The sequence below is a fragment of the Zingiber officinale genome, unplaced genomic scaffold (assembly GCF_018446385.1).
Source record: "Zingiber officinale cultivar Zhangliang unplaced genomic scaffold, Zo_v1.1 ctg136, whole genome shotgun sequence".
NCBI classification, from domain to species: Eukaryota; Viridiplantae; Streptophyta; class Magnoliopsida; order Zingiberales; family Zingiberaceae; genus Zingiber; species Zingiber officinale.
Genome location: NW_024589832.1, coordinates 193,681 through 218,840, shown reverse-complemented (window position 1 = coordinate 218,840; position 25,160 = coordinate 193,681). Strand labels below are relative to the sequence as shown.

Genomic DNA, 25,160 nt, shown 5'->3' with positions numbered 1-25,160 from the left:
AGTCGAAAATCAAGAAGAGGGGTAGTCAACAGATAGGGAAAGAGGAGGTAGGACCGTGTAACGACGTCAGCAACATGATTCCCGGTCAGATTCTCACAGACTGAAACTCTATATCTGAGATACTTTGGTAGGCAGTCGGGGTGATACCTGACCTGGATCTGACTGGTCGGGCTGTCACAGCCTGGTTGTACCTGCTCTCAGTAAGCTAAACTCCTGGTCAGCTAACTCACGATCAGCTCTTGAACGATCTCTCCACAGCTCCCGGTCCTCAAGGTTAAAGCCAGGTGGTATACCCAATTGATTTATCCCGAGCTGCCCTATTCATACCCGGTCAGGACAGAAAGCGCTACATGACAAGAAGGTCAAAGAATAGTGTTAGAGAATAACTATTGTATGTCAGAGAATATTTCGATTATTTGCGGTCATCTACGAATGGAGGCTTCCTTCAGCCTACCAGAGGATGCCACGTGTCCTCCATCACTCGACAGGACCTGACACCTGACATTCTCTAACATCGATCAGCCTCCAGAGGTATGCACTGACATATAAAAAGGGAGGTCCTCTCCCTTGCGCAGGTACGCTCTTTCGCACATTCGCACTTGTCTTCTACTTTCTTTCTCTTTCGTACACTGTTCTTCAGGAGAAAAAGTACCTGACTTGAGTGTCGGAGGGCCTGCTGCAGGGACTTTTTTCCTGATTTTTGGCCTCTAACGCCTGTGTGCTTGTTTGAGTGTGTGTAGAGCTCAGGTACTGCCGGCTCAGTCATCGTCGGTCGTCAACATCACGTGGGAGTCCGTTTTCAGAAGCGCATATGAGAAAGGTATCTTGGTCACCCCTCCGTCAACACCTGCAACAGCACACCCGAACAAGATCACTACACATTAGAAAAAAAAAGAATATAAATAAAGAAATATGAGGAAATGAAATGAAAAAAAATAAGAGAATGATTATTATCGTGTGTGTATATATATATATTTAAATATAATAATTACTGAATTATTGTATTTTTTTTAAAATAATAATATTTATAAACGAAGAAGTGGTCGTATGTTTTTATATTATTTAAAAATAATAATATTTTTATATTATTTTTAAAAAATAATATTTTTAAATTTATTAATATAAAAAAAATATTTTTATATTATTTTTTAAAAAAATAATATTTTAAAATTTATTTAGATATGTATATTTAACCGTTATATAAATTTTTAGAATTATCCCACGGATAAAAATATTTTTTCAAATAACTTTTTTTAAAATGGTTTATAAATTGTAAAAATTCAGATTTTTTAAGTTTAAAGTTTATGAAATTTTTTGGATGATAATCAATGTATTGTTATCCTTTAGACTCTATTTTGAATTTATTTCAAGTAATACTCTATTTTTAATGTGATCAAAGGGAGAGAACTAGAGGTCAAGTTTAGGGGAGGGTACATCTTGATTTTTTGACCATTTTTTTAATTGTAAAGTTTATACTAATTACCTTATTGTTATTTGATTTTGGTTTACCCTAACTTAACTTGGATTGCTCACATCAAAAAGGGAGAAATTGTAAATATCCCGTGATAGTTTTGATGTAATCAACCAAGTCAAAGTTAGGTTCTGTTGTCTTTTGATGCCTTGTGTAAGTGTGAAGGAACATAGGAGAATAGAAAGTCGAGCGAAAAATGCAACTAGCAAGAATAACGGCACAGGAGAGAGTTGACGGACTCGGTGCGTCTGAGGGACGAGGCGCTGCAGAAGAGTACGTTGGTGAACAACAAGGAGGCATCGACGTTTCCGAGGGACGAGAAGTCGGAGTGGAAGATTGCTCGTGAAGGCCGAACAATGGATTCGGGTGAGCCCTATTCCGGATGGCCGAAATCATCCAAGTGAGCGGAGCCGGAGCGAAAGACCCGGACAGAAAGTCAACATAAAGTTGACTGACATCCGAGAGCCCAGAGCTACTCCGGGCGCTCGGACTAGTTTAGTCCAACCGGGGCGCCTAGCCAAGGTTGCGAGCAGGGCGCCCGGAGCTATTCCAGGCGCCCGGACCATAGAAATTTATCCAGATCGAGTTGTTGCGATCCGTTGCACCGTGGATAAAGTCTTATCCCTGCCAAGGCACCCGAAACCCTTTCAGATGCCCAGAGCAAGGTTATAATGATCTCAACACTCAAAACAACACACTCTATACTCCAATTTTATTTCTGTTTTAGTTTACGAGTTTAATTTCCTTGTACGAGACTTTTCCACCTTCGACGTTTTGTTCGAGAAGAAGGAGATTTGTCTATTGAGCCGACTTTTCTTCGAGTAACAATCCTCTGATTGCCATCCAAATAAAAACTCTTTTGTCTCGTACTTATTTCATTTCTTTCTTTATTGTTTAAAGTGTGTAATTGTGTTAAATCCCGATTGTTTGAGAAAAGTATTTTTATTTTATTTTATTTTATATTGTGCAATATAATTCATCTCCTTTTGTCGATCGTCAAAGGACCAACAATGATATTTTGTTTGTTGGTATAATTTTTCTGAAGTTTTTTTTAGTGAAATTGCACTAATTTATCTTAATAATAGCTTCATGTGCGATTTATAAGTTTCTGGATATGAAAAATATCGTTTAGAATGTTTTCAAAGGCTCCGTATGTTTGTTTAGTTGTTTAAGGGTTTTCTTTTATTATCGAATAAAATTTCTTTCTTCTAAAAAACCTAGAGAAAATTTCTCTTTGTTTGTCAATTTCTCATCTTCTTCAATCGGTCTACAAAATAATCATTATTTTAACCGGTGTAATTTGGCCGTGAGATTATTGTAGCAGTGGCAGCGGGGGTTTTAATTTGCTCCAAATTAATTAAAATTTTCCACTGTAAACTCTTGATCGCATCCGGTGTTTGTGATTTTATAATGTTCACGATTATTTAACATTACTTAAACCGTATGCTAGCAGCTGTGGCATTAGAGATACATATATGCATATGCAACTCATGGAGTCGTCTGGAAATATAAGTGACTCTTGTCCGTTGAAAATTTGAACCATCGGTCTATTTGACTAATTTGAACTCCTTAAACTAATCGGTATATATATATATATATATATTTAATTTTTTAAAAAAGAATATTTACTGAATTATTGTATTTTAAAAAATAATAATATTTATAAACGAAGAAGTGGTGGTTAGTAGAAAAATATTAACAAAAAAATAATTCAATTATTAAAGAAGAAAAGTAATATCATGTGTAATCGTCTCTTCGTCATATAGTTCAAGTGCAAATTAGTGTATGCATTTATACAAGTAGTGTAATTCTCCAACACTTTGATATAGTCATATAGATTGTCAATGCTTCCGAGATGCTAAATAGATAATCTACAAGATCCGCTCCCGCTTCAACATAAACAATATCGATCGCCATTAGTTTTGTTCCCTTGTAACTTGACAGTTATTTGTTGATCAGGTCTAGATTTCCTTAAATGAGACATTAATTAATCAAACTAACCAGATTAATTAATGTCTTAAATTAAAAGAAATTAAAAGAAAGTAAAGAAGCGAGGAGGGGGTGAGGTGGCCGCCGCCGCCGGATGAGAGATCACTGTTTCCTCTTCCTTAGCCAATTCCGCTTCCGGCATCGCCTCCTGGTTGAGGTCAATTAACAAGCCCATCGCCGTCGAGCACTCAGTCAGCGAGGACGATGGCCCAGCCATCGGCCTGTTCTCGGCTGCGGCTTGCCGTCTCTTCCTCTCGTAGTGAGCCCTCATGTGCCCGCCTAGCGCTGGCCCCGTCGCGAACGACTTGGAGCACAAAGAGCAAGCGTGAGGCTTGTTTTGGTCCGCTGCTCCGGTGACGACGGCCGCTGATGCGGCGGCTCTGTATTCGGCAGGGAACTTCCGAATATGGCTGGCTTTGTGGCCCCCCAAGGCCTGGTAGGAAGAGAACACCTTACCGCACTGGGAACATACATACCTCGCCTGGTTGCGCTGTGTCGGAGCCGGAGATACAGACGGAGACGGCTGTCGGATAGGCGGCTGCGGCGGAAGTGGCTTGTCCTGCTGCGACAGCGACGACAGTGAAATTGGAGACAACTCTTGCCGCTGTTTTGGTGGAGACGGGTATGGCGACGGAAGTGACTGGCTCCGTTTCTCCACCTCCGGCTGAGAAAGCGGGGACCTTTCTTCCTCTGCCGGAGTCATCTTTGATAAGTCCACGAGCGTGAGGGCACACTCCTTCTCTTTTTCGGTGTGCCATGAAAACGACAGAGTCGATTGGCGGCGACGCTCTGTTCGCCTGCCCTTAGGCACCTTGGAGAAGGACGGCAGAGAATTGTAACCGCCTGTCGCCATTGCTCTGTTTCTTGTTGTGGAAGAGGAGAAGAGATTAGTTGTGTTATATTTATAGGGACAAGACGAGAATCAGAAACGAATTAACTGGATGTTGTTTTTGTTAACGAATCAATGCAAATCAAATAATTCATTATTTTTTCCTTAATAGCGCTCGACTCGAATTACCCCGTGTATTCATTATATTAGGAAATAATTTTTATAAATGTAGAAAATTTTGATTAGAGTTTAATTTTATTAGAGGAATTATTTTATAATGTATATCAATCATGATTTAATTTCCTATATTGGGTTTGTAAATATTACCAGATAACAACAAATTTCATTACACAACTAATTAGGTTTAGAATATTTAATTAATTATTTACTAATATGATTGGGAAATCAACCCGATCTTTTCTCGTATTTGTAAATATATCTTATTTTTATGAAGAAAAGAGCAAAACAATATTATTCTAAATCTTCCGATTTTTCTACAATCATAACGATTTCCATCGTCAGTCGTTCTTGAACCTGAAAACAATTTAATTGTATCTAGGAAAATCATCTAATTAATATAGAAATATTTAATAAAGAGTGTCTGCTCAAAATAGTATAGAAATAAATAACAAAGAGTATCGGCTCAAAAAATACTATAGAAATAATTAACAAAGAATATCTGCTCAAAATATATAAATATTTTAATTGATCGGATATCAATTAATTATTATAAAATATAATTATTCACAACAAGTAAAAGATAATTATATAACTTAGTAATATACTGATGCTGCAGATATGTATCAGTTAAATTTTACAAAATTTAGGATCATGCTCCTCTATCAGAAAGAAAATTAAATAAGATACACGTGTTTTCTAACATTTATTTATGAGATAAGTCATATTTTATGAAACACTGATATTCTTATTAATTTGGTACGGACTTTATATCACACCCAATTTTTTTTTTTAGGTTCATGTTTACTTTGGTATAAAAAGTTTAACATGGTCATGTCATTAAGTTACTTGATTAGTTTTAAAGTTTATCATAATTATACTTGCTTCAAAATTTTCACACAAAGGTAGCTTCCCTACACGGTTATTTTTTGTAGTATTTAATTTGTCGGTGCGTCTCTTATCATACATCTGTCAATAGCATGTTGATTGTACTGTAATTAATTAGCCAAGTTGTCAGTAAGCGTCCGTGACTAAGACGTACTACTCTAAGGGCTGACGAGCGTGGTCGTTTGGCAAATATCCAAGTATACTTCTGATTAATTATCTCTTTGTTGGAGCTATATTCGGTGTTGCTCGATAGTCGCAAGGTTTTCATCATATTATCTTTCTGGTTGATGGTAATGGCGGCGTTCAGGAGAGGGTGATAGACGGCGGAATGCTTGGGAGAGTGGGTCCGCACGGCTTTGGGTTGAGATGGGGTAACAATACTCCATATTATGAGTTGCCGAGCGATGATAAGAGCAGAAGAGCGGGGTCCACTGTCAGGGCCCAGCGAGTTTTGCTCGCTTGATCTCCACAGATTGGACCACATGGGCTCGGGGCTCCTGATGTTGATGCATTGTGCCTACTCGAGGCCCTTTTGGCGGTTGATGGGTGTGGGACGCTCGGCGCTCCGGATAGTCACTGGCTCGGAATCACTTCTTTTTTCGAGCTAACTAGTCTCTTCAACATTGATGCAATTCGTGGTTTGTCTGAGCAAATGATCAAAGTCTTTTGGAGGTTTCCTGATAAGCGAGCGAAAATAATCATTATTTATAAGCCCTTGGGGGAAGACATTTACCAAGATTTTCTATGTGGCTGAGTCATCGGACCAGCGGAGCATAACAGCAGAACTGCCACACACCCTGCCTGGCATACCACTAACCCATAAGTGGTGGTATGTGTAGATCTATGTAACTGATGATGTGCTCAACAATAATGGAGCCGACTATCGCACAGCATGCAATCATGCGAGATGGTGCATGACACTAAGCATGGAAATATCCTGATCCTATCCATCTCTACATAATATGTATCATACGATAAATAAATTCAATCAATAGTCTAGGTACACAGATCAAATAAGGTATAAAAACCTAGGTCATGAACATAATAAGGCATGGTTATGTCACTACCTCTATAAACATATAAAAATCAAGTGGGTACTAACATGGAATGCATAAAAAGTAAGCAAAAAATAATCATGTAACAGGTATCCGGTAGTGACAAATCGATACAGATAAGAAATATAATTATTACTACTTGTTAAAAACTACTATGCATATCAAATGACATATCTAAAAAGATAAGTCAAAGTACCCGCCTCCAATAGAAAGGTCCAATCCGGTCTAAATCCACCATCGAGATACTCGTCTCACGTCAAAATCCTATAATTAATCATACAGTTTAGCTAAGTTTAATTATAAGAAAATAGCTAAACCAAATTATTTTCTCTAGGAACCCTAATTAAATAGTTAATCCCAGTTAACTATCCCTAATCTGAAACTTAGGGTTCTATTCCACTGTTCGATTACATTAAAACCTACACATGATCCTAATTCATCCACATATATAATATTCATTTCATTACCCTACTCCTTACCTCAATTTACAGCCGTAGAAACTCATCGCCAAAATCTAGTGGCCAAAATTACAAAGAATTTGCTGCTGGAAACCAAAAACCCTAATCAGCAATTTCCCTATCAAACCAAATACCCAAAACCAACCATCCCACACTTACTCACCCAAATCAGTGGTTAGGGTTGAGGACTACCTCGGATTCAGCCGTAAGGAGTGTGAGGGAAGAAGCTCCGTGACTGTTAACAAAAATAGGAGAGGTTGGCTGGCCGGGAGTCCTCACGTCGAAGCAAGAGGAGAAGGGAAATGACTTCGTGCCCGAGAGAGAAGTCGGAAGGCTAGGGCTCCAACGGCGTCAACAACAAGAAGAATTGAGGAATAAGGCTTGGTCACCTATGCTAGGGCAGAAGAGAAATTGGTCGGCGCTAGGACTGAGGAGGAGCGACACCCGGCGATCAGTGGCGTCGGCTGTGGTGGCGATCGGCGTCGTCGCTCGGCGAAGTGGCGAAGCAAGGGTGGCGCGAGGTATCTGCATGCGTCGGGTGTGCGACTCGGGAGGGAAGGAAAAGAGAGGGGGACAAACGGCAAGGGTTGGGAGACGATCAGGTTCGGGGAGAAGAAGAAGAAGAGGCTTTGGCTTCCCTTGGCCATTGCTTTTGTACCGGGGGGAAGAAACCGTCGCGGAGCAGTTTGAGCAAGGGAGGAGATGGCGCGAAGGAGGGGGGGGGATGACGTTCAGCTGGGGAGAAGAAAAAGAAATAAAAAAAGGAAAAGAAAAACAACTTTTCCTTGCTTAAATGGGGTACCTTAAACAGGCTTTTCCCGGGGCCCAATTTTTATCCCCGTAACCGAAATCATACGATTTCCGAAAAATTTTGGAAAAATTCTTAAAGATTCCAGAAAATTTCGAAAAATTCCCTTATGGTGATTTGTCCATTTTCGGTATTTTAGATAGGCCCTTATTTGATTGCGAACAAGTTCACGTTCGTCTTTTAGTGGTGACGACCGCTAACAAAGTATTGTAGAGAAGCCGCTCGGAAATCTTTTAAGCTGCAGATCGATCTGATAGGCAAGCGCTTGAACCACCTCTACGTCGATCTAGAGAGTATGGTGAGGAACACTCGGCACTTGACTCCATCGGTGTATTGGTGGAGCTTGGCTATGTTATCGAATTTCAGTAGATGGTCCTCGGGGTCAGTTGACTCTGTTGGGATCCTTTGTACTCGGCTAGAGAGGGGGGTGTGAATAGCCGCCCCAAATCGATCGCGTTTCTTCCTACAATTCGTTAGCGCAGCGGAAAAATAAACTAGAAACGAAAAGAAGAATATCAAACCTTAGACGCAGCGATGTAACGAGGTTCGGAGATGATACTCCTACTCCTCGGCGTGTCCGTAAGGTGGACGAAGCCTACCAATCCGTCGGTGGATGAGTCCCCGGAAACCCGGCTAATAGATACTCCTTGTGGGTGGAGAAACCTCGCCACAATAACTCGCAACAGCAAGATAGAATACAAGGAATACAAGTAGAAGGACAAGAACAATGTACAAACACTAACTCGCCTTCTCGTCGACTGCCTGTGAAGCAACAACTTCTCGGACAACAGCAGCAGCTGATCGACGACTGGAAGCTCACGCGAAGCTTCGGAAGGAGCTCAACAAAACTCAAGAACCTCAGAGCACAGAAGAAGAAGAAAGGCTGGACAAGCCTTGATCTCCTTATAACCTGCAAAAGAGTACAAAAAGAAATCTATGCGTCTCGCTATAGTCTCTGATCGGTCGTGGACCGATCGGAGGATCCTGATCGGTCCCATGGGGTACAACACCTAATTCGGTGCCCACTCGACACATTCCTAGATCAGAGTGGAGGAAAATTGAGCTCGATCGACCTTGAGGTCCGACCGATTCTGACCGCGGATCAGGGAAATTGTTATTTACCGATGAAAAGAGCTTGTCGGTCCACGGTTGCTATGCCAACTCCAATCGAGCTGGAGGCCCAGGATGGTGCCGACAGTCTAGTTTTCCAAACCAAGCTAGAGTCCCAATCCAACAGTCATCTTCGATCGATTATGTAATCTGATCAAGCAGCCCATAGCGTTTGCAGGAGCCTTTGACCCCTATTGACTTTGACCTCTACATCAATCGATTTTCACTACTTTTGACCCACTTGGACTTTCAACACCGCCTCACCTCCCAGTTAGGACTGTCCCATGCCTGGCTTCACTCACCAGGACTTTCCAACTGCCTGACTTCACTCACCAGGACTTTCCCATTGCCTGGCTTCACTCACCAGGACTTCTCCGTGCCAAGTCTCCATACTTGGACTTTTCCAGTGCCAAGTCTCCATACTTGGACTTTTCCCGTGCCAAGTCTCCATACTTGGACTTTTCGCGTGCCAAGCTCCCTGCTTGGACTTTTCCAGTGCCAAGTCTCCATACTTGGACTTTTCCCGTGCCAAGTCTCCATACTTGGACTTTCCGCATGCCAAGCTCCCTGCTTGGACTTTTCCAGTGCCAAGCTCCCTGCTTGGACTTTTCCGGTGCCAAGTCTCCATACTTGGACTTTTTCCCGAATCAGGTCAACCAGGTCAACCTTACCTACGGTTGCATCAATACTTTCCCAATCATCTATTCTTGTCCCATATCAAGAATAGAACTCTCTCACGAGTGTCAAACATCAACATGCAACTCAACTAGGTCAATCTTGACCTAAGGTTGCATCAACAATCTTCCCAAGTCAAACATCAAAATACAACTCGAGTCAAGTCAACTCGAGTCGGGTCAACCAGGTCAACCTTGACCTAAGGTTGCACCAACAGACTCTATGTACTTTTGGATCGTTAAAGGTTTGAAGTGAGGTGGCAATTGATCGTCAAGGATCTCTTGGGAGAATTGTCTATTGCTCCGCTCGGGAGAGTCATTGAGTCGGGTTGCTTTGCCCTTTTGCGTGTTCCGGACGAGTGCATTCTCGGAGATGATCCTTGTGTCCTTTCAGCTCGGCCATGCTCTCCCGAGGGTGTGCGAAATAACAGCCTGTGGTATGGGATCAACGCATTCGGTACTTGTTGGTGGTTTGGTTTGCGGTCAATAGGGTCTTTTGCTCGAGCTCTTTGGTTAGCTCGTTGACCTGTCACCAATATAGGTAGGTCGTTGGACGCTCGGCAGTCGGCTGCCATCTCATGTTGCTGTTGCACCATCTTTGCAGTTTGGACATTAATTAGTATCTGTAACTCTTTGAGTTAATGTTTCTGTGGTGAGTTGTCCAACATCTTTCATCTTCACGTCTCGGATGCAGGTGTAGTTCCGATATACGACGCTAAATATGATCCTGTCTGAAAGCTGAGAAGATGGTTGGCTGGGCACACTACTCTGTTGTTGATTGGAAGAAGACTCTGCTGTGGCTCTAGTGTTGACTAGAAGAAGACTCCGCGGTGGCTTTGGTGTTGACGGGAAAAAGACTCCGCGATGGCTCTGGTGTTGACTGGAGGAAGACTTCGCGCTATCCTGCAAGATCAGGAGCGTTAGTGTCGGGCTAGGGAAGGATTCTCAGCGTTGGCCCACCGATGCTCAAGTCAGTGATTCGTGTACGAGGAGAAGAATAGTAAGTAAACTGTAGCAATGAGCGTGTTCGACTATGAAATATCACATACCCCCGCTTGTGATTGGAGATCCCCTTTTATAGTGGCACTATAGCGTTTGTGCACGTATCTCAAAGTATATGTATATTTTCCAAAGCATCTTAGGAAAAGATAAGTCAAAGTATCTTCTGACACATTTACTTAAGCAAGTACGTAAATATCTAATATGACTAGCTAGAAGTTTCTAAAGTATTATTTGTTTGCTAAACATTCTTTGTTATCGATGACACAAACATTCAAAAGAGTACAATAAGATGTGTAGGTAGATCCCGCTGTAGGTCGACTGCGAGTCGTTCGGTCGAGATGTCACCAGCTCAGACATACTGAATGGAGCTATCGACCTATTCTTCACTCAACTGTGCTATTGTCGAAGGGGTGTATTACGTCCGATCAGTTCGGAGGTCCGATTGACTAGGACGGTGGATCGGATAGCTTAGTGTTAGGGTCTTAACCTTGACAGCAAGTGCTGAGGACGATCGCTTGGACGGTCCGGTCAACCTTTTAAGTCCGCCTTGCCATGTAATCCGCTTGGGCAACCGATAATATTATGGGTACCTTTGACCTCTTATTAATTTTGACTACTATATCAATCGATCTATACTATATTGACCCACTTTTAAAGGGACACATCTTATCATAGTATCATATATTTTATTAAATTCGCCAAAGATTTTTTTTAAATATTAAATTACAGACTTCTAATAAAATTAGTTTTAATTAGCTAATTAATAAAAAAGAAAATTTTCTCTTATTTTAATTTTAAATCATTCTCCATTCGATATTTAATTAACAGCATTGTTATTTAAAATTGATCAAATAAGATGACATCAGTTAGATTAATAACTAAGTTAATGCCGATAACAAAATTTTAACACCTTAAAAAGATTTCCATCAAAGATATATTTCATTACTTTTCAAAATAATTGTATAATTTTTCAACAGGCAGATATCTCCAAATTGACCACAAATATCGAAGAAAATTTAATATAGCAGTTTACAACAATTAAATAACAGAGACCTTTTCTTTAACTTGCATTTTTTTTTCCTTCCTTTGTTTTTTTTTTAAAAATGTTTAACTAAACTAACCAGATTAATTAATGTCTTAAAAGAAAGTAATGAAGCGAGGAGGGGGAGAGGTGGCCGCCGCCGCCGGATGAGAGCTCACCGTTTCCTCTTCGTTAGCCAATTCCGCTTCCGGCATCGCCTCCTGGTTGAGGTCAATTAACAAGCCCATCGCCGTCGAGCACTCAGTCAGCGAAGACGATGGCCCAGCCATCGGCCTGTTCTCGGCTGCGGCTTGCCGTCTATTTCTCTCGTAGTGAGCCCTCATGTGCCCGCCTAGCGCTGGCCCCGTCGCGAACGACTTGGAGCAAAAAGAGCAAGCGTGAGGCTTGTTTTGGTCCGCTGCTCCGGTGACGACTGCCGCTGACGCGGCGGCTCTGTATTCGGCAGGGAACTTCTGATGGCTGGCTTTGTGGCCCCCCAAGGCCTGGTAGGAAGAGAACACCTTACCGCACTCGGAACATGCATAACGCGCCTGGTTGTGTTGTGTCGTCGGAGCCAGAGATACAGACGGAGACGGCTGTCGGATAGGCGGCTGCGGCGGAAGTGGCTTGTCCTGCTGCGACAGCGACGGCAGTGAAATTGGAGACAACTCTTGCCGCTGTTTTGGTGGAGACGGGTATGGCGACGGAAGTGACAGGCTCCGTTTCTCCACCTCCGGCGGCGGAAGCGGCTGGCTCAGTTGCTCCACCTCCGGCGTAGAAAGAGGGGACCTTTCGTCCTCTGCCGGAGTCATCTCGTCGTCGTGAACGGGCGGAGAAGAGATTAGAAGAGTCGGTGTGTGTGGATTAAGGAGATTTTTGTTGTGTTATAGGGACAAGACGAGAATCAGAAACGGAGTGGGATTTTTCGTTGTGTTTTATTTATAGCAAACGAATTAATCAACTGGATGTTGTTTTTGTTAACGAATCAATCAAATCAAATAATTCATTATTTTTTTCCTTAACAGTGCTCGATTCAAATTAGTCCGTGTATCTATCTTCTTTTCTTCGTCACGTATATTAAAATTTATTTTAGGAAATAATTTTATAAATGTATCAAATTTTGATTACAGTTTATGAGGCGAAATTAGAAAGGTGCACTACTTATAGTTTGCATTATTTAATCTTATCCAAATTACTAGTATGATAACGGTAATCTTTATATTACTAACAATGATCTAATTAAAATAATTGGGAAAGACACTTGTCGCATGCATGCATAATCTATGATGATTTAAAATAGAATTATTTTTTTTTAAAAAAATAAAAGATTCAGATTTAACACTCACATATATAAAACATGTTTTGAATATTATACAAATAATAACATGATATATATAAACACATAAAAGGGGATTACTTTTTGCCGTATCTTATATATATTTTAAGCTACTATATTAACTTTGAAATAAAAAAATATATTTTAGTGGTTCTCAAAATAATTTAGGAAAAAAATTAAAAAAAAAATCCATGATCACCTAATATAAATATTTTAATTGCTCAGATATCAATTAATTATTATAAAAAATATTGACAATAACGTAAAAGATAATTATATAACTTAGTAATATACTTGCGGTACATATTATCAGTTAAATTTTACAAAATTTAAATCATTAAATAAAAGATCTAGTCAGATGTGAATTTTGAAGCAGTATACAATCAATTCAGATTAGAATTTAGAATTAATAAAAAGCATCAGTTTTATTTATTGCTTGTTAAACGACCAAATAGAAAAGTAATCTAAGCATGGTACTTAAGTCCAACTTGATCAATCAAATTGGACTTGATCAATATTGGATCCCCAAGGATCAAGTCCATTACCTTGATACACCATATCGAGACTATGATTAAAAGGGAGCCAATAGAAAAATCATCTTAATAAATAGATAAAATTACTTTATGATTGTTTATTTTCTTTTCTATGTAATATGCATGTTTAGATTAGGCTAGATTAAGGAGCCAGACGTAATTTACACTTGACTGATTAGTCCTAGGAATTTCAAAAGAAAAATTAAATATATAATTTCTTTGAAAGGCTCTATTTAGAAGTGGTCGATGATCTCATACCCAAGAAGGTATAGTGTCTCGCCACAGCCTGGGAGTCAATCCTTGAAATGTGTATTTAATTGACTAATTGGAGGTCTAACTCAAATGTAAATTAATCATTAGAAATAATCTAAATTAAGGATTTGGATTAAAGCTCATAAAATTATTAAATTCCTAATTGAGAATTTAGAAAAGGGTGAGATGGATCTAGGTTTAAAATTTAAAGTAGTTAACAAAACACAAATTAATTCAATTAAGTTAAATTAATTTTAAAATCTTAATTTTAAATCCTAACTAATTCTCAGATCATATTTAAAATCTCAATTTCATAATTAATTTAAAAAGGTTAATTATTATTAAGTTTCAAATTATTTTAAAATCATAATTAATTTCATAATCATTTTAAAAATCATAATTAAATTCATAATCATTTTAAAAATCATAATTAATTTAATAATCATTTTAAAAATCTTAATTAATTTCATAATCATTTTAAAAATCTTAATTAATTTCATAATTATTTTAAAAAATCATAATAATTTCAAAATTCAAAATAATTATTTACAAAATCATAATTAAATTTCAAAATCTTAATCAATTTTCAAATCATATGATAATTAATTTTCAAATTATATTTAATTCTAAATCTTAATGATACTTAATTTTTTAAATCTTAATTAATTCTTAAATCATATTTTCAAATTATTTTTCAAAATTAATTAATATATTTTCAAAATCTTCACAATTTTTTTTACTCATATTTTAAAATTTAAATTCACTAAAAATAAAAATTTATATTTCAATATCCTTAAATGTTGATAAAATTAAGTTAACTTCATCTCACACTCACTCATAAGCTGAACATGCTTGATAATCTATAATTGGTGAGATGGAAAATTAGGAAAATATAAAATAGCTATTATTTTTTTTATGATTGAACTCTAGGACCCTGAAACACTTTTGGTATTAATTTAGGGGGAGTTCAACGAAATTTGAAGCATGTTTTTTTTTTAAAAAAAAAAGGGGCATTTTTTCTTATTTCAAAGTTTAAATGTTTAAAAATTTAGTTTTTTTAACCTTATGTGAAAAAGCAAGTACAAATTTTGAAAAAGTTTGTAACTATGCTTTTTATCTAAAAACCTTTCTAGAAGCTAAATGTTTTCAAAGATAAGTACTTAAGTTAAGTTTTTATGGAAATCCTTTTAAAGTTAAGTACTTAAACTAAACTTCTATCAATAAATTTTTTTTTAAAAGTTAAGTATTTCTCAATACTTTTAAGTATTTGTCAAAGTCTTTTTAAGAGCCTAGTTTTTCAAATAGAAATTATTTTTAAAATCTTAAGTTTAGCATTTTTTTTTGTTGAAATTGAGCTAAGTATTTTCAAAAGCATTTCAAATTTAGCTAAATATTTTTCAAAAGCTTTTCAAATTTAGCTAAGTATTTTTCAAAAAAATTTAGCTTAGTATTTTTCGAAACATTTTTTAGCTAAGTGTTTCTCAAAGCAATTATTTTCAAATGCTAAGTTTTTACAATAATTTTTTTTTAAAACTCCCTTTCAGCTAAGTTTTTAGCTAAGTAATTTAAAAAAAAACTAAAAATTTAAATTTAATGAAAGTATTTTCTAAACTTATCTATTTAGTAAGGTATTTTCTCAATGCAATCATTTTGAAGCTAAAAATTTAGCTAAGTTTATTTTTCGAAAGAAAAAAAAAAACAAATATGAAAGTTTCAAAGCTTATGCTTATCTAAGTTTTGTTGAAAAAGTTAAGCATTTCTAAATTGGCTAAGTGTTTTTAAAACTTCATTCAGCTAAGTGCTACCCTTCAGGGGGAGCTTAAAGGGGGAGTTAAATAGAATAAATATTTTTTTTCTCTTCTTAGTGTTCTTTTTTATTTATGTCAAAGGGGGAGAGAAAAGTCAAAGTTAAGAATTAAAAAGTTAAGAATTAAGAACTTAAGGATAATGAATGAAAGGGGGAACATAAGGTGTTGTTTTGATATTATTTCATTTATGATCATGTTTAGGTTTTTGCATTTACTGTTATATTTTTGTACTTAACTTTGAACCGTATTGTCATAATCAAAAAGGGGGAGATTGTTAGTGCGGGAAGCATTCGACGATCGAACCTGTATTTTGATTATGTCAAAGAGTTTAAAGTTAAGTTATTTTGTTATCTGATATGTTTGAATGAGTTTTGCAGGAAAGACCTAAGTGTACTTAGGCAAAAGTCCTAACTGTGGTTAAGCGGGTGGAAAATCCTAGGGGGTGGTAACCCTAGGTCCTAGGGGGTGGTAACCCTAGGTGGTGGAAAACCCTAAGGGGCGGTAACCTTAGGTCCTAGGGGGTGGTAACCCTAGGTGGTGGAAAATCCTAAGGGTAGATAACCTTAGGTCCTAGGGGGAGGTAACCCTAGGTAGCGAAAAATCCTAAGGGGTGGTAACCCTAGGTAAAAAGTCCAGTCGGTCTGGAGGACCGGACTGGCAACAGGTATGCTCTCTTGAGTAGAGTAGGTGAGGACGCGTTCCCCGGAAGAGGGAACAGTAGGCATCGGTTCGACCTAGGGTTTCCAGTCAGAAATTCAAAGTCAGAACCGGACAGTCTGTACTGTCAGACTTTCATATTCATATTATGATTATGTGCTAACTTTGTTTTGCAAGGTATTTTTGGGACTAACATATTTTGCAGGGACAAAAGAGCACATTAAGCCTCGGATAAACAGTACCCGAGGCGCCCTTATTGAACTTGGAGGTGCCTCGGATGCAAGGTAAAAGAAGCGTGCGCAACAAGGCTGGAGGCACCTCAGATGGTCTTAAAGGCGCCCTCAAGGGCAATGAAGGCGCCTTCAAGAGGATAGACTGTGACCATTTCTGATATGATCCGCGCGACTGACTCGGCGGTTGGAGGCGCCTTCAAGGGGATTGAGGGGGCCCTCAGTGACCTTTATAAGGGGTACTCAACCAGCAGCTTAGGTATTCAATTCCCAAGAAATCCTTCTACTGTTTGATGCTCAAGAGACAACCCAGATGTGCTGTAGCAACGCCCCGACAACCAGGAGCTTCGAATTACTATTTTCTGTTATTGGTATAAAGATTAATTACTATTTTATTTGTATTACATTTTTGTAAACTTTGCGCTATTATAGTTGTTGCCCAAAGTAAATACTCAACAAGCATGGGCCTTGGAGTAGGAGTTACCCTAGACTCCGAACCAAGTAAATACTTGACGTCTTTTGTGTGTGTGTTTTCTTATTCCGCTGTTTTACTCGTTCCGTCTTTCGAATACGAAAAATGGAAGTCACGAGCGCTATTCACCCCTCACCCCCCTGCGCTAGCACTTCTCGATCCGACACAGTGAAGGTGTGGGGGCGCCTCGGAGGTGCCTCAGAGGCGCCTTCAATTCCCTTTGAAGGCGCCTCCAGCAACATCTTCAGCATTCTTTTGCCCTCCTCCTGCACCGATTGCCTGGGTGATGTCGGCCAACTGAAATAGGGCTCACCCGAACCTAATTTCTGGCCTTCTCCTCGAACAGACTTCTGCTCCGGCTTCTCATCCCTCAGACAGCCGTGCGTGTCCTCCTCGTCCGTCGATTTACTCTTCTGCAGCACCTCGTCCCTCAAACGCATCAAGCCCGTCGACTCTCTCTCGTGTCGTCCTTCTCGCTAGCCGCGTCTTCCGCTCGACTTCCTGTGCTCCTATGCTCCTGCACACTTAGACACAACGTTAAACACCAACATGACCTAACATGAATTGGTTGATCACATCAAAACTATCACAGGGTACCAACAGCCTTCCCACCATTTGGGCAGCCTTTGGCTTAAAACTGCTAGTCGGGACATGTGATCAGCCTCGGTGTTCATTAGGTCATCGACCATGTTTCTGTAAGAGAGGCTTTCAATAGTAGCCTCACCATCTACCCACCGCCTGGCCATGGCCCCTACAAAAGTCATGGTGTATTGAAAGTCCTCAAGGCCTTGAGATACTGAGGAGACCCTTACTCCACTAAGGCCACTATTCTCGTGTATGGGAGAGACACTGGGCCCGACATGAGGGTAAGAGGTAATGGTGCCTGGATCTCCTTACCGAAATGACATAAGGGTGAAGGCTTTAGCAAAGGTGGGCCTAGGTTGTATTGATAATTCCATAGGATTGGATGACCGAGCCTCAACTCAAGCGGTCTGGGAATGCGAGAATGGTGTGGCCTGAGCTGGGGGAAAGGGTTGGTGAGTAATCTGAGGGGAACAATGTCTCTTTCAACTTATGCAAAGAGGAGTCCTCGACTCGTCGGATAACATCGGATCAAGATTTGTAGGAGGAATCACCTCTGGTAGAGGGGCCAGAGGCAAAGAGGTATCCCCGTCAAGGGGCACTAGAACAACCTCCATCAGAGCTAACGAAGGGGGGAATGTGACGACAGGTGCTGAGGTAGGTGTGCCATTTGTAGCGATCTCCTCCTTGGTTATATCAATAATTTCAACACCTTGTACCTCCAATTCAATATCAGTCATTATGAGGGCATTCTCAAAGGCAGCTTTAAGCATTGTGGCAGCTGTAATAAAAGAAGTATTTTTAGTTAGTTAGAAAATAAGAATCAAGGAAAGGATCAGGATGGTACCAACAGATAGTTGAAGAGGAGTTGGAAGACGGTTTAGCCTAAACATGTGAAGCTGCCCCTTCTTGAGCAAAGAAGTGTTGTTGAGCTTCATATTTTAAAGTTACTCAGAAACACAGAAGTAGCCTCATATCAGGTGATTGTCTCTTACAGGAGAAATAGGTAAATCTTGTTGCCAACGGCTCAACTAAAACATGAGAATAAGAGGCCGGATGAAGAAAAATTGAGATTTCCACCCCTTATGAGAAGTAGGAAGGTTCTTGAGCAGACCATGACCCACTCAGGAGGAGAAGAAAAATACCCCATCTTCCATCTTCCTTGGATAAAAGAAACAGTGGAACAAATGAGCACTTAGAGGTAAGCAATATAAATAGAACAAAATAACTATGTCAGGCAAGATGTGAAAGGAGTTAGGCCCTAACTAGGACAAGGGACTGTAGTATTACAATACTTCAGAGAAAAAAGGATGAACGAGGTAACGTAGTCCTCTTATCAAGTGACTGCGGAAGAAGGTGGCACATCCTGGTGGTCAACGGTCAAGACGATCATTACCATTAGGAAATATCAAGACGTGATTATCTGAAATCTCGTAGGTGGTTCTTAAGCGATCTAAGAAGGCATTACTAAAACTAGACTCTATAGATCAGTACCAAGGAATGGACGAGGAGGAAGACCATGTCGCCATCACAAAGATCGACACCAAAACGATGAAGAACTAAAAGTAGACTGGAGAATGTTCGAACAACGGAAAAAGCTAAAAACTTTCTCTGGTATGAAAATGCAAGAAACTTGAGGCGGAAGCAAAGAAGAAAGTCGGCGGAAATAAGGGCAGGATTGCATAAAATGATAAGGGCTTCTCCACCATATTTATACCCATTACAATTTAATCGGAACCTTTAGATCATGATCATAATAGGAGTAGGGGAATAATATTGGTCGTTGGATCGAGCTCCTATTATGAGAATGAAATAATCATTATGCTAAAGATAGGCGGTTCTTCTTCGTCAAAGGTCACATCACATTAATTTGATATAACCTTGGAGATAAAGGTATTCTTTAGGATTGGAAGTGATGGCTGACAAGGCATGCCCGACTTTAAGAGGCATGTTAATAATTAAAGCGAGGATCTCATTAAAGATAAGTTAAATATTTTCTTGTCCACATGTACAACGGACCAAACTGAAACTTGGTTACATGATGCTGCAATCCAGTCAGTCGGACTTGCACCTCCTTCGCCTAGACCTAAAAGGGGGATTAGTGATGCAAGGGTATTTCCTAGATACCATGTGGCCAAGAGGGTCAATAATCAAGCTAGGATGGCATGCGGGGTCAACACGGGATGACTCTCAACTACTCCCGACTCCCGACTATGTCCAACGCCCGACTCTCCATTATTTCCGACTCTCAGCTACTCCCGATTACTTCTGACTCTCAGCTACTCCCGACTCCCAACTACGCCCGATACCTGACTTTCGATTACTTCCGACTCTCAGCTACTCCCGACTCCAGGCTATGTCCGGTGCCCGAATCCCGGATACTTAGAGCAACAAAGTGTTATATTATTCATGGGGGATAATGAATAGCGCAACTGTTACTACAAGAAAGCCGTAAAACGCAGCTATTAACTTTGACATAAATGGGTCGTAATGGACATTTATTTCGGGGATGGCGGCAACGATAGCTAGAAATAAGGGGGCATGGGGAGTACATGATGGAGAGGTCCTATCCTATAAAAGGTATTCAACTCTCATGAGTAAAGGTACAGGAACACATACTTTCAAAACTCTAATTTCTAGCAATTACTTTCTTCTCTATAAAAAGTTTACTTAAGCGTCAGACTGGCTACATTAGGGACTTCCCCGGCCATCATTCTAATTTATTTTGTTGTGAGTCTTCTTCTTCATAGAGCGGAAGCCGTGCCACCCTCCTGGTCAACAAGAATAGCAGCGTATTACCGGAGAGTCAACTGTCTCCGTTCTCAGACAAATATCATGTGCTTTAAAGTTTTCTAGAAAGTGGAAAACCACATTTGCTTTTCATAAGAGATCATTGCTGAACACAGTTACGGATTTATAGCAAGTAAACGTATGTTCTATAGTATATTGTCGATGCTACAGAAGTTCATTTTTCTCAGAACAGATATCCATATACTTAACCTGACATGACATTCACAAATGTAGAATTTTTAGCTATAATTACCAGAGAAAAAAAAGGAATTTTAACTAGAATGTAGTGATTTATTAGTTGTATCGGGTTGGTTGTTGCAATTGGGCATTTGAAGAACTTTAACAAGAAGTAACTTCAGTTATGACCATTTAAATGTGCTTTGCTTGTTTACATATAAAGACATGATATTTTGTTTGTTGGTATAATTTTTCGAAAGTTTTTTTAGAGAAATTGCACTAATCTATCTTAATAATTAATAGCTTCAAATGCGATTTCTAAGTTTTCAAAAAAATATTGTTTAGAATCTGTTCGTAGACTCCAAACTCCAAATGTTTGTTTAATAAGATCTTATCTTAATATCATTTTTTTCATATTTGATTTAGACCATGTTGGATAAGAAATACCATCCCTAATCCATATATGCAAGCAACTCATGGAGTCGTCTGAAAATACAAGTGACTCTTGTCCGTTGAAAATTTAAAACATCGATCTATTTGACCAATTGACCTCCTTAAAGTAATCTCATTAAACATAAAGATAAACTATATTGCAACAATTTTAAGACTACATGTGCATTATTATAGCCACCATAAATCATCCCATTCATGGAAGAGAAAAAAAAAAGAATTACTTCAATCAATGACAGAAAAAAATATTTATTTAAATACATGCAAGGGTTCATATCATAGGATGCCCTGTTATATTCAAAGTCGAACCACAAAAGTATACTAACAATTTAATTTGATGACTAATACGGTAGTTTTAAACTTCCTTTCAAAACTATCAAACCCTACACATAAAAAGAAACAAAAAAAAAATTAGAATATAAATAAAGAATTATGAGGAAAGGAAATGCAAAAAATACGAGAACGATTATTATCGTGTGTATATATATTTATTTAAAAATAATAATTACTGATTTATTGTATTTTTTAAAAAGTAATATTCATAAACGAAAAAGTGGTCGTTAGTAGAAAAATATTAATAAAAAAACAATTTAATTATTACAGAAGAAAAGTAAGATCATACCTCTCGTCCTCCTAGTGTAATCGTCTCTTCTTCGATATCGTCCAAGTGCAAAGTGTCGTATTCAGTGTTGTATTTTTTCATAATATCCAACACTGTTAAAGAACTAAATGGATATACACCCATATCTTCCGCTACTAAAAACTTATTCGATCTTTTCATGAATCTCCCACCGCCTTTGGAACCACCAACGGGAGACTTTGGATCAACAAGTATCATCTTTGACATTTCAGCAGCTCCTCGAGGGAATAATGCTCTTAAATCAAGCCAATAGTCTTCTTCTCTTATTTCTAAAAGTTGATTATCACAACGATAGTGGGAGGCCACAATTGGAAGTGTAAGTTCCCATAAGCACTGCTCTGATTTGATGCATTTATACAAGTAATGTAATTCTCGAACACTTTGATATAGATTGTCAATGCTTCCGATGCCAGAGACCCCATCTAATAGATTCACCACAGCCCCCAAAGTAAGTGTAAGAAAACTAAATAGATAATCTACAAGATCCGCTCCCGCTTCAACATAAACAACATCGCCATTAGTTTTGTTCCGTTGTAACTTGACAGTTATTTCTTTAGATATAGATTTCCTCCCTAAATGAAATAGTGGGGATATATTTCTAGAGATAACTACACCATTGCCATTTTGCTCTAATTTCCTCTCTTTCAGGAAAACATTTGTCAATACAGTTTTGGATTCTGCCAATGAGTTTTTGAGTATATCCAGAACCTACACAAACAAATTCAATTACAAGAATTATATAAATAGATCTATTAAAATATATATATATACGTACCGTAGATCTTTGGAGCGTCACTTTCCTTTGCTCCAAGGGGCAGCTGTCAAAATTTTCAATTCCGTGTTTTTTCATCTCTGCCAAAGTATTCTTCGTGGAGCTCTGCATCACATATAGATCATCTGTAACCAGAAACCTCCCCCCTTTTACTACAAAAACGCCGCCATTTTCTTCCTTTTTCTCTTTAGCAAAATTAATATGATCCTTTAATTCCTTGTCCACATGGAATTCACCTGCAATTCTATCATCAATCGACGAATGATAACGTGTCATGGTGCGGCCACACTGCGAACACACAGTACGTGGTTCTCTGCTACAAGGTTTTCTTCTTTTGTAGAAGCAATCAGGGGTCTTGCAAATATAAATGCTCCGTGGATATGAATCGTCAGGGCGAAGCTTTAGATCCTCGCATCTTAAATCAGACACGCTTCTCGGAGCCAGCAACATCGTTTTGCAGGCTTCTGTGCTGAAGTAATCGATATCGAGTTTCTGGACGCTCTCGTAAAGGCGATCCATGAAGCCGAGGGAGGATTGCTTCTCGAGGATACGGACGATGGTGCCCAGCGGCAACGTCAGAAAGCTAAACAATACGTCTATAAAATCGCTATTTGACTCCGCCAATATCACGCGTTCCTTTTTCACGTCGATCACAAGATTGATTTCCATAGTTATTACTAGTTCTTCAACCTGCAGATCATCCAATTTAATCGTATTTGCTAAAACTAGTATAGAACCTAACGATGACTCGCCTGCCGAACGATGTATATATGTATGCTCGTGAACACAAGTTTTTTTTAAAACCAAAACTTAATATAATGCGAGGAGATCTGGCTTAGCTTTTGCACTAATTTGACATGGTCATTTTTATCTTTAAATTAAACAAAAAAAAAAAGACGATTCTATTTTTATTTTAAAATTTTAAAACAATTATTAACTCTTGCTAATTAACTGTTTCAATTAGGGAATTACTTTTCTCCATCGTGTATATATTTATATATATATAAGATTTTGCTTAAAAGGCGGCACTAATTAATTTGACATGGTCATTATTTACCTTTAAATTAAATAAAAAAAATAAAAAAAGACGATTCTAATTTTATTTTAAAATTTTAAAACATATATTAACGCTAGTTAATTGTCTGTTTCGATAAGGGGATTACTTTTTGCCATCGTATCTCATATATATTTTAAGTTTGAAATAAAAATAATATATTTTAGTGGATCTCAAAATAATTTAGGGAAAAAAATAAAAAATCCTTGATCACCTAATATAAATACTTTAATTGGTCAGATATAAATTAATTATTATAAAATATATTGACAACAAGCTAAAAGATAATTATATAACTTAGTAATATAATGCTGTAGATATGTATAAGTTAAATTTTACAAAATTTAAACCATTACAAAATTTAGGGTCATGCTCCTCTATTAGAAAGAAAATTAAAGATACACGGGTTTCGTAACATTTATTTTTGAGATAAGTCATTTTATGATTCTTATTAATTTTGGTACGGACTTTCGTATCACACTAATTTTGTTTTTAGGTTCATGTTTGCTCAGCTATAAAAAGTTTTGTATGGGCATGTCGATTAAGTTACTTGATTAGTTTTAAAATTTATCACAATTGTACTTGCTTCAAAATTCTCACACAAAGGTATCTTTTATACACGATTATTTTATGAGGTATTTAATTTGTCAATGCATCTCTTATCATACATCTGTCAATAACACGTTGATTGTACTATAATTTAGCTAAGTTGTCACTAAGTGTTCATGACTAAGACATACTACACAAAGGGTTGATGAGCGTGACTGTTCGATAGATAACCAAGTATACTTCTGATTAATTATCTCTTTGTTGGAGTTGTAGTCGGTGTTGCTTGATAGTCGCACGACCTTCATCATATTGTCTTCTCGATCAGCTGTAATGGCGATGTTCAGGAGAGGGCGATAGACGACAGAATGCTTGGGGAGTGGGTCAGTACGGCTTTCGGTTGAGATGGTAACAATACTTCATATTATGAGTTGCCAAGCGGTGATAAGAGCAGAAGAGCGAGGTCCACTGTCAGAGCTCAATGATTTTTGCCCACTCGACCTCCACATATTGGACAACATGGGCTCTTGAGATGGAGATTCACAGGGATAAGCTGCAAGGAGATTATGATTGTCTCAACGTAGCTATGACCTATATGGAGAAGGCGTTGGATAGGTTCAAAATGAAGAATACAAAGTCGATGAGTACATCCCTGGCGTATCACTTCAAGTTATCTGGTACACAATGCCCAAAGATGGATGAGGAGATCCAAGAGATGCCAAAGGTTCCTTATGCTAGTGATCGCAGAAAAGTTTAAGCACTGCTTAAACTTGATCCTTATCTCTATATGCTAGAGGAAGGAAAGCCTAAACCCAAAGTTCCAGGTGGAGTTTTGATCAAATAATCGTATTCTTCGAAGGGGCGAGTCTTCGTCAAAATGGAGATTGTTGACGGGTGACTCATATCTAAGTAAAAATAATGTAAGGACGTAATGGAAGAAAAATTTGTTACAATTTTTTGTAACAAAATTTTATTATATTTTTTCATAATAGAATTATGTTGTTACACTTTTTATAACAGAATTCTATTATTATTTTTCAGGATTTGAACACTATTTATAGGAATAATTGTAAACTTATTGAAAATAATGAGAATCACAATGTGGATTATCTTGTGTAGAGATAATTCCAATAAAGCATCTTTTTTGAAATAAGCACGTCGCTGAATCACAATAACTTTTCTCCTTTTTCATCTTTCTCGTGTTTATTTTTCGTGTGTATTTTTGTCTCGTTACTCCGGTGATTTTTATTCACTTCCTCTTCTTCTATATTAGTAGTTGAGAGGTGATGTTCCCCTCTTTGCTCAACAAAATATAAATTATCAAAATTATCTAAAATATCTTAAATATCAAAAAAAGTAAAAAATCAATAAAAATAATA

General features: G+C 38.2%; 3 protein-coding genes across 3 annotated transcripts; all 3 read right to left on the bottom strand.

Annotated features, from left to right (window-relative positions):
• Window positions 1-3,503: 3,503 nt before the first annotated feature.
• LOC122036305 (zinc finger protein 36-like) lies at window positions 3,504-4,313 on the bottom strand. Its single transcript, XM_042595587.1, has one exon. The coding sequence runs from the start codon at window positions 4,311-4,313 to the stop codon at window positions 3,504-3,506; it is 810 nt and encodes a 269-aa protein (XP_042451521.1).
• Window positions 4,314-10,071: 5,758 nt separating this feature from the next.
• On the bottom strand, window positions 10,072-12,294 carry LOC122036304 (zinc finger protein ZAT10-like). The gene is made up of 2 exons (XM_042595586.1): window positions 11,662-12,294; window positions 10,072-10,362 (listed from the first exon to the last, which is right to left on the bottom strand). Exons 1-2 carry the CDS (start codon window positions 12,292-12,294, stop codon window positions 10,072-10,074), a joined length of 924 nt encoding a protein of 307 aa, XP_042451520.1.
• A 5,543-nt stretch (window positions 12,295-17,837) lies between these two features.
• On the bottom strand, window positions 17,838-22,850 carry LOC122036303. Its single transcript, XM_042595585.1, has 4 exons — window positions 22,185-22,850; window positions 21,392-22,117; window positions 18,200-18,284; window positions 17,838-18,133 (listed from the first exon to the last, which is right to left on the bottom strand). The coding sequence occupies exons 1-4, from the start codon at window positions 22,848-22,850 to the stop codon at window positions 17,838-17,840; spliced, it is 1,773 nt and encodes a 590-aa protein (XP_042451519.1).
• Window positions 22,851-25,160: the final 2,310 nt, after the last annotated feature.

What these genes read in the sequence shown, in the direction of transcription:
- LOC122036305 (XM_042595587.1), bottom strand. Translation starts at nt 4,313, where the DNA reads ATGGCGACAGGCGGTTACAATTCTCTGCCGTCCTTCTCCAAGGTGCCT.
- LOC122036304 (XM_042595586.1), bottom strand. Translation starts at nt 12,294, where the DNA reads ATGACTCCGGCAGAGGACGAAAGGTCCCCTCTTTCTACGCCGGAGGTG. An exon ending in TGGCTAACGAAGAGGAAACG is followed by an intron (nt 10,363 to 11,661) that starts GTGAGCTCTCAT and finishes CTGATCTTGCAG; the next exon opens with GATAGCGCGAAGTCTTCCTC.
- LOC122036303 (XM_042595585.1), bottom strand. Translation starts at nt 22,850, where the DNA reads ATGGAAATCAATCTTGTGATCGACGTGAAAAAGGAACGCGTGATATTG. An exon ending in TTACACTAGGAGGACGAGAG is followed by an intron (nt 18,285 to 21,391) that starts GTATGATCTTAC and finishes TAAAATATGAAG; the next exon opens with CTCAACAACACTTCTTTGCT. An exon ending in TCCTCTTCAACTATCTGTTG is followed by an intron (nt 18,134 to 18,199) that starts GTACCATCCTGA and finishes CTTTTATTACAG; the next exon opens with CTGCCACAATGCTTAAAGCT.